General features: G+C 61.0%; 1 protein-coding gene across 1 annotated transcript; it reads left to right on the top strand.

Moving 5' to 3' along the window:
- Nucleotides 1-688: 688 nt before the first annotated feature.
- EMILIN1 (elastin microfibril interfacer 1) lies at nucleotides 689-8,299 on the top strand. Its single transcript, XM_016209359.2, has 8 exons — nucleotides 689-1,036; nucleotides 1,979-2,107; nucleotides 2,566-2,786; nucleotides 3,978-5,900; nucleotides 6,254-6,370; nucleotides 6,803-6,820; nucleotides 6,978-7,115; nucleotides 7,549-8,299. Exons 1-8 carry the CDS (start codon nucleotides 867-869, stop codon nucleotides 7,911-7,913), a joined length of 3,081 nt encoding a protein of 1,026 aa, XP_016064845.2. The 5' UTR covers nucleotides 689-866; the 3' UTR covers nucleotides 7,914-8,299.
- Nucleotides 8,300-8,404: the final 105 nt, after the last annotated feature.

The raw sequence follows: 8,404 nt of genomic DNA on the forward strand, positions 1-8,404 counted from the left end.
CAGTGAGTGATATCCTGCTGAGCTCTCCAAGCTCTTCTCCCTTTACAGTCCTTTCCTCTTCCTCTGGCCTCTGGGTCGCTCTCTCAGGTCTTTCCTCCCAGGGAAGGCCTGCCCTAGCCCTAGGAGAGCTGTGGCTCCAGCTCCTGTTCCCCAGCTAAGCAGCCAGCCCTGGGCCTCCTCCCCAGCCCTGGCCCCGGCTCCACTCCATGTGGCCCGTCTGAGAGGTTGGCCCCAAGCCTGCGGCAACTCCACATTTCTGTTTTTCCTTTTTTTCCCTCTCTTTCCCGGAGTTAACAAGAAGCAGATGTGGCGCACGATGGTTGGAGAGGTGGGGGGAGGAAGGGGGAGGCTGGACCGCCAGCCAGACAGGGGGGAAGGGAGGGGAGTGAGCAAGAGAGGGAGGCAGGAGGCCAGGGCCCGCCCCACACAGCCACTCTTGCGCCTCTGAACAGCCACAGGGGTAAAGTCCTGTCACCCCCCAGGATCTGGTCATTGGGGAAAACGGTTAAGGAGGCCAGAAGAGGGCCAGCTGGGGTGAGGGGGCGGGGGCCCAGGAAGCAGCATCCGAGCGGGGCAGGGACCAGGCGCAGGAGGCCAGGGGGGCACCGAGAACAAACTCCCCTCAGAGGTGGAGAAGAGGAGAGAGGAAGGAACCGAGGGAGGGACAGACGAGAGCCTGAGGAGGAAAGAGGAGGGGGAGAGGGGTCAGGCCAGGAGGCCAAGGAGGAGGCGTGTGGCTGGGGGCTGCCGGCAGGAAGCTGGGGACAGGACCCGACGCTCCGAGCAGCGGGCATCCCCACTACAGGCAGAGGCGCCAGTAGTCAGGCGGGATGTGCCTCTGAGGGCCACGGCGAAGTGCCCCCACCATGGCCCTAAGGACCCTCTGGAGCTGCTACCTCTGTTGCCTACTGACCACAGCTGTGGGGGCAGCTAGCTACCCTCCTCGCGGTTACAGCCTCTACAGGGGGACCGGTGGGGCCCTCAGCCCTGGGGGACCCCAGGCCCAGAGCGGCCCTCGGCCTGCCAGCCGCCACAGGTAAGTGTCTGGTGAAGAGGGTCCCCAGTCCAAGGCTGAAGGTAGGTGGGAGGGTGGGTCAGATGGTGGGTGGTGTCCCAGCCCCTACTTTGGCTACCCTCTCCTGGGCTGTCTCCCCAATGTAGGGAAGAGGGGGAGAGGAAGCCCATCCATCAGATGACTCCTCATGTACCCACCTTCCTGTTGGGCGTTTCCAGGCCTCCCCTGAATAGATAGGTCTCCTTGTCTAACCTCAGGGGGATCAGCTCCTGCACCCTCCCCATGGGATCTGTGGTTAGGTGTCCAGGGAGACTACCCTGAGGGGCATGGGCCAGGCCCCCCTGCCAGCTGCGCACCAGCCTGGGATCCTCCGGAGACCTTTCACCACTCTCTAGGGCTTCCTAGGCCCATCCAGAAACCCATGACTCTGACACCATTTTTGCTCTACTCCTTTCGGCTCTCCAGCCAGACACAGATCAGAGGCCAGCAAACCCCATGGGGGACAGGGCTCATCAATGGCTTATTCTCTGCTTAACCCTGCCTGCCTGGTCCTCTCCCCTGAGGGGTGGGTGGAAGCCAGCATCCAGGGAATCACCAGAGGGCCCCATCCAGCCGGCTCACACAGGCCAAGCCAAGCGGGAGACTGAGACAGAAAAGGGACACGAATGAATGGGTGAATCCAGAGGCTCCCCAGGACCCCCTCCCCAGCCATGAGGATCGACTTCTCATAGTTGTGGTTTTCCATTCTGTGCCTCCTCTCCTGTCTTGAAAAGTCTTTATCGACTCTGGCCATACAGGAAGGCGTGGGGGAGCTGCCCCTGCCAAAGCGCTGCTCCCACTGGTCCCCAGGGGCTCTTCATCCTTTTACCCTCCCTTAGCCCCTCTGGTAGCCCCTGGGCCCTCCTCTGGGGGGGCAGGGGAGGTGTTCCTGGCTCTTGGGCCTAGGTGGGGTTGTGCCTGCAGGAACTGGTGTGCCTATGTGGTGACTCGGACAGTGAGCTGTGTCCTTGAGGATGGAGTGGAGACCTTCATCAAGCCCGACTACCAGCCCTGTGGCTGGGGCCAGCCCCAGTGTCCCCGCAGCATCCTCATGTGAGCCCCAGCACTGGGGAATGGGTACCTGGTGGGGGCTGGGCTAGGACAGCAGGCGGGTGGCCAGCTTAGGGAATCTATACAAAGCAGGGAGCAAGGGGCAGGACCAGGGGCTTTAGTCAGAGCCATTTTGAGGAGATGCTGAGGCAACAGCTTGGCTGGTGGGATACTTAGGACACACTTAACTAGACCACTCTGCCAGCCCCCAAATGCCTCCTCTGAGCTGGGCCGTGCTCAAGGAGAAGAGTTCAGGGTTCCAGCACAGGACAGGGGCAGGAAGACAGCGATTTGGCCCTTGGCCAAAAAGCTAGCTGACAGCTGTCAGCTGAGCAAGGCCACATGCTGAATGGTAAGGGGGACCCAGCCTGAGGGACAGGCCTTGCTCACCAGCGGCTGCCCATCTCTGAGGACAGGGGCCATGGTACGGGAGGATAAAGCCCTCCCTCCACCTCTCCCAGGTACCGCAGCTTCCTCCGTCCTCGCTACCGCGTGGCCTACAAAACAGTGACAGATATGGAGTGGAGGTGCTGCCAGGGGTACGGGGGTGATGACTGTGCTGAGAGTCCGGCCCCAGGGCTGGGTTCTGCACCTACCACACCACGCCCTCGACCCCAGCCTGGCCGCCCCAACCTCTCCGGCTCCAGTGCAGGAAGCCACCTGAGTGGACTAGGGGGCGAAGGTGAGTATGGGAGCCCTGGAGAGGATAGTGGGAGACGGTGCTGGGCGGAAAATGTGGGGCCAGGCTGCTGAGGGAAAGCCCCATGTTCCAAGTCAGAAAAAAGGGATGGAAAAGAGTTAATGAGATCCCTGAGATTCCCCGTCCATGTGAGTGCACGTGTGCGAGTGCACGTGTGCGAGTGCACGTGTGCGCGCGCGTGTGTGTGCGCGCGCGTGTGTGTGCGCGTGTGTGTGTGTGTGTGTGTGCGTGCATGCGTGTGTGTACCAGACAGAGATGGAGAGATTGAGAGGGACCAGAGGGAAAGGAGGCAGAGAAAGTGAATGAGCTTGCGCACACCCACATGTGGCCAGGACACTTCCTAGTTGGGAACAGCTGTGGGAAGAAGGGGGAATTCCTTCAGAAGCTTGGTCCAGGGGGACAGCCGGTTGAGACTACAAGTCCTAGCATGCACTGCGACTGACTACAGGTCCCAGGCCCCTCCGTGGCCTCTGGAGACTGCAGGTCCCAGAATGCAGCAGTCTCTGTTGCCTTCCGAGAGCGCTGGGCACAGCGGATGTGGAGCGTCTGCCTGCCAGGGAGAAAGCCATGTTGTAATTATGGAAACAGGAACTTCTGGCTGACCCTCCCCCAGCCAGCTGGAGCCCCCACAGGCTTGCCGCAGAACCGCATTTGTCCCCTGTGGTGTTGAGGAGAGGTGCTGCCCAGGAATAGCGCTGTCTGGCAGACCACAGTGCCTTTCACATTCCCATTTCCCTTGCCCTGAGGGAGTGACGTAGTGTCAGACCTATTTCACAGATGAGGAAAGTTTCCATAAAGTTAAGAGGCCCTCTGGACAGTGAAAAGGACATGGGCTTGGTGGGCAGACAGAGGACCTGGGTTTGAAACTTGACTGCCACTTACTTAGTTTGTAACCCATGCCCCAGTTGCTTAAGCTCTCTGACCCTCTGTTTCCTACTCTACAAAATGGGAAGAGCTAACCATAGCTGCCCAATGGAGCTGTAAGGGAAAAGATCTGGCCTTGAGGCATTTAGTGAATGAGTTTCCTTTTGTCTTTTCTCGCCCAAATCACCCAGCTAAGCCATGGTCAAATCAGCTAGGACCTCTGACCTCATGTTGGAGCTGGGGACCTGGAAATAGTCACTGAGCACTGAGGTCCGGCCCCTATGCCTTATGTCTTCCCCTCTCTGCCAGGTCCTGGGGAGTCAGAGAAGGTGCAGCAGCTGGAGGAGCAGGTACAGAGCCTGAAAAAGGAGTTGCAGGGCCTTCGGGGTGTCCTGCAGGGACTGAGTGGGCGCCTGGTGGAAGATGTCCAGAAGGCTGTGGAGACGGCCTTTAACGGGAGGCAGCAGCCAGCAGATGCAGCCGCCCGCCCTGGTGTACACGAAACCCTCAACGAAATCCAGCAGCAGCTGCAGCAACTGGATAAGCGTGTCTCCACCCACGACCAGGAGCTGGGCCATCTCAACAACCATCACAGCGGTGGTGGTGGCGGTGGTGGCAGTGGTGGCAGAGCCCTGGACCCAGCCCCAGCGTCTCCTGGCTACAACGAGGAGCTGCTGCGGGAGCTGGAGCGGCGGCTGCAGGAGTCCTGCTCTGTGTGCCTGGCGGGGCTAGATGGCTTCCGCAGGCAGCAGCAGGAGGACAGGGAGCGGCTGCGAAGACTGGAGAAGCTACTGGAGGAGCGGCAGCGGCAGCTCGCAGGGCAGGCTGTGGGCCGCAGGCCCCCTCAGGAATGCTGCCCTCCAGAGCTGGGACGGCGACTGGCAGAGCTGGAGCGGAGGCTAGAGGTCGTGGCTGGTTCAGTGACAGTGCTGAGTGGGCGGAGAGGCACCGAGCTGGAAGGTGCAGCCGGGCAGGGGGGCCATCCCCCAGGCTACACCAGCTTAGCATCCCGCCTCTCCCGCCTGGAGGACCGATTCAACTCTACCCTGGGTCCCTCGCAGGAACAGGAGGGCTGGCCTGGGCATCCTGGGGGACTGAGCCACTGGTTACCTGCTGCCCGGGGCCGACTAGAGAAGCTGGAGGGGCTGCTAGCCAATGTGAGTGGGGAGCTGGGTGGGCGTCTGGACCTGCTGGAAGAGCAAGTGGCAGGGGCTGTGCAGGCATGTGGGCAGCTCTGCTCTGGGGCCCTGGGGGAGAAGGACTCCCAGGTCAGCGAGACCCTCAGTGCCTTGGAGCGCAGGATGCTAGACAATGAGGGGCAGTTGCGGCTGGTGATCTCCGGCCTGCACAAGGTGGGAGCAGCTGGGGAGGCCCGGCAGGCCACCCTGGAAGGACTTCAGGGGGTCATAAGCCAGCTCAAGGGTCGTGTCGATGCTCAGGATGAGACAGCTGCAGAGTTCACACTTCAGCTGAATCTCACAGCTGCACGGCTGGGCCAACTAGAGGGTCTGCTGCAGGCCCGTGGGGATGAGGGCTGTGGGGCCTGTGGTGGTGTCCAGGAGGAACTGGGTCGCCTTCGGGATGGTGTGGAGCGCTGCTCCTGCCCCCTGCTACCTCCACGGGGCCCTGGGGCTGGCCCCGGTGTTGGGGGACCAAGCCGTGGGCCTCTGGATGGCTTCAGCGTGTTCGGGGGCAGCTCAGGCTCAGCTCTACAGGCCCTGCAAGGAGAGCTTTCCGAAGTTATTCTCACCTTCAGCTCCCTCAATGACTCATTGCATGAGCTCCAGACCACTGTGGAGGGCCAGGGCGCTGATCTGGCTGACCTGGGAGCCACCAAGGATCGCATCATCTCTGAGATTAACAGGCTGCAGCAGGAAGCCACAGAACACGTTATGGAGAGTGAGGAGCGTTTCCGAGGCCTGGAGGAGGGACAGGCACAAGCTGGCCAGTGCCCCAGCCTAGAGGGGCGATTGGGCCGTCTGGAGGGAGTCTGTGAGCGGTTGGACACTGTGGCCGGGGGACTGCAGGGCCTACGCGAGGGCCTTTCCAGACATGTGGCTGGGCTCTGGGCTGGGTTACGGGAAACCAACAGCACCAGCCAGACACAGGCAGCCCTGTTAGAGAAGCTGCTGGGGGGGCAAGCTGGCCTGGGAAGGCGGCTCAGTGCCCTGAACAGCTCACTGCAGCTCCTGGAAGATCGGTTTCACCAGCTTAGCCTGAAGGATCTCACTGGTGAGGGGGCAAGAGGAGGCCTGGGGTGGTGGGGTGTGGGGGGAACCCCTTTCAAGTCCTTTCTCCCTCTCGCACAACAGCCCAGCCTAACCTCATTTAATTTTTCCTTGCTCTGCCCAGCATGAATTGCAGACCCATCACTGTCCCAAGGGTTGGTTTATCCACAAGAGATGATTCAAGATCCCAGCTTCCTGCCCTCCCCTGGTAGCTCAAACAGGGCTGTGGGTAGAGGTGGGGTGCTCCTCAGCCAGCCAGGCAGCGAGGGATCCCATCAACCTGTCTATGGAGCCATCACCTTTGTCCTTTGGAAACTCCTTTTATGGTTCTCCTTCAACAAACTTCTGTCACTGTAGGGCCTGCAGGTGAGGCTGGGCCCCCAGGGCCTCCTGGAGTACAGGGACCCCCAGGCCCTGCTGGGCCTCCAGGATCTCCCGGCAAGGATGGACAAAAGGGGCCCATTGGGCCACCAGGTATGTGGGCTGAGATTCTTGCTGCACAGGGTTACCACCCTTCTAGGCAGCCCCAGGCTTGACATTCCTTTCTGAACTTGATAGGGACGGGGGAAGGGGTGAGGAATTGGGGGTCCTAGATGGCTGATAGTGATTTGGAAAGGGACTAGGAGCTGGGACAGTCACTGTGTTAGCTAATTGGCTATGATGGCCTCACTGCTGTATTGAAGACCAAGGCTAAGCCTACAAGGGTTGTGTAGGGTGTGAAAGACTGGGGGCTAAGGGCATAGGCCCAGCAGGTGAATAGTGTGGACCTGTTCTTCCTTTTCTTGGTACCCCATTCCTGCTTCGAAGTCTGTACAGCACCTAGCACAGCTGGACAGACTCAGCAGATGTGTGCTGAATGACTTAGAGAGAGCTGCTCTCTCACTGTTCTCTTTCCTCCTCTTACAGGTCCCCAGGGTGAACAGGGTAAGTTCTCATTTGATGTTGCAGGGAGGAGAACTGAACTAGGGGTTGGAGGATGGAAGGCCTCAGGCAGCCCTGGGGGTAGAGACTCCAGAGCCAAAGGGGGCTGGGCAGCTCTGCCCTGAGCATCTACTCTGACACCCACTCTACCCCCACCCAGGAGTGGAGGGGGCACCAGCAGCCTCTGTGCCCCGGGTGGCCTTTTCCGCTGCCCTGAGTTTGCCCAGGTCTGAACCAGGCACAGTGCCCTTCGACAGAGTCCTGCTCAATGACGGGGACTTCTATGATCCAGAGACTGGTAAGCCTGGTAGGGGGCTGGCTGGGCATGGGGGGCGGGGGTGGGGAGAACCAGTGCAGGGGCTATGCAGTGATAGGTTCTCATTCTTGCCCCTTTAGACAAGGTGAGTCTTCCTGCTCTGATTTGGGGCGAGCTCTATTCTTTCCTTCATTTATTCTTTCTCACCGCAGCTCAGGCTGACTGCTAGGGTGGGCGGGGAGGGGAAGAGTCATTCCTTCAACCGCTTTTCATTGGGGGCCTGCTCTTGCCCAGGCACCGTTTTGAGTGCCAGGGATGCAGGAATGAACAAAACGCCAAATCCCCTGCCCTTGTGGGGCTTACACTCTAGTGGAAGAGAGGTGAAAAGACCCAGCAGGTCCTCTCCCAGCCCAGGAGTTCTGGGTCCCGGCCCCTGCCACCCGTGTCTGCTCCTGACTGCCATCCTTGCCCCCAGGCGTGTTCACAGCGCCACTGGCCGGACGCTACTTGCTGAGCGCGGTGCTGACCGGGCACCGGCACGAAAAGGTGGAGGCCGTCCTGTCCCGCTCCAACCTGGGCGTGGCGCGCATCGACTCGGGCGGCTACGAGCCCGAGGGCCTGGAGAATAAGCCGGTGGCCGAGAGCCAGCCCAGCCCGGGCGCCCTGGGCGTCTTCAGCCTCATCCTGCCGCTGCAGGCCGGGGACACGGTCTGCATCGACCTGGTCATGGGGCAGCTGGCGCACTCGGAGGAGCCGCTCACCATGTTCAGCGGAGCCCTGCTCTACGGGGACCTGGAGCTGGAACAGGCGTCCGCAGGCGGCTGGGCCCGACCGGCCTGAAGTGTCTATGCCTGCTAAAGAGCCATCTGGGGCGGCGGGCTGCCCGCCCGGGCTGGGCACTGCCCGCGCACCCCGGCTCCGGGGCGAATCTCCCTCTCCAGACCCGACCTAAAGGCGCCCAGAGCGGCCTCCTCCCCACGAACGGAGCGCGTCAGGTTGGGGTCTCCGGAGTCCCTTCGTCCAGACTTTCGGCCTGATCCCTGCCCCCTGCAGGGCCCGGACTGCAGAGGAGCAGGCCCTGGTACCCTAGAAGCTCTCCCAACTGGCTTCTAGGCCGATTCCCTGGGCTGCAGGGGTCTCCCGGGGGTGCTCCGGTCCCCACTGCCATACTAAACTATTCAGGAATAAAGACACTTGGTTTTTATAAAAAACAGAACAAAACGAAACACACCGGCTGCTTCAGTATGTTCAAGGGTAGGTAGGAGTACATGGAGCCTGCGCGGCGTAGCTCTGCCCGCACTTGCAATGGACGCGCGGGCCGCTAGGTGCGA

This window comes from Miniopterus natalensis, chromosome 13 (genome assembly GCF_054644295.1).
Source record: "Miniopterus natalensis isolate mMinNat1 chromosome 13, mMinNat1.hap1, whole genome shotgun sequence".
Classification (NCBI taxonomy): Eukaryota; Metazoa; Chordata; class Mammalia; order Chiroptera; family Miniopteridae; genus Miniopterus; species Miniopterus natalensis.

Bases quoted from the DNA above. Each gene is read 5' to 3' on its own strand.
- EMILIN1 (XM_016209359.2), top strand. From the start codon at position 867: ATGGCCCTAAGGACCCTCTGGAGCTGCTACCTCTGTTGCCTACTGACC. The intron at 5,901-6,253 runs GTGAGGGGGCAA...CTGTCACTGTAG, and splicing joins TAGCCTGAAGGATCTCACTG to GGCCTGCAGGTGAGGCTGGG. The intron at 7,116-7,548 runs GTAAGCCTGGTA...CCTTGCCCCCAG, and splicing joins CTTCTATGATCCAGAGACTG to GCGTGTTCACAGCGCCACTG.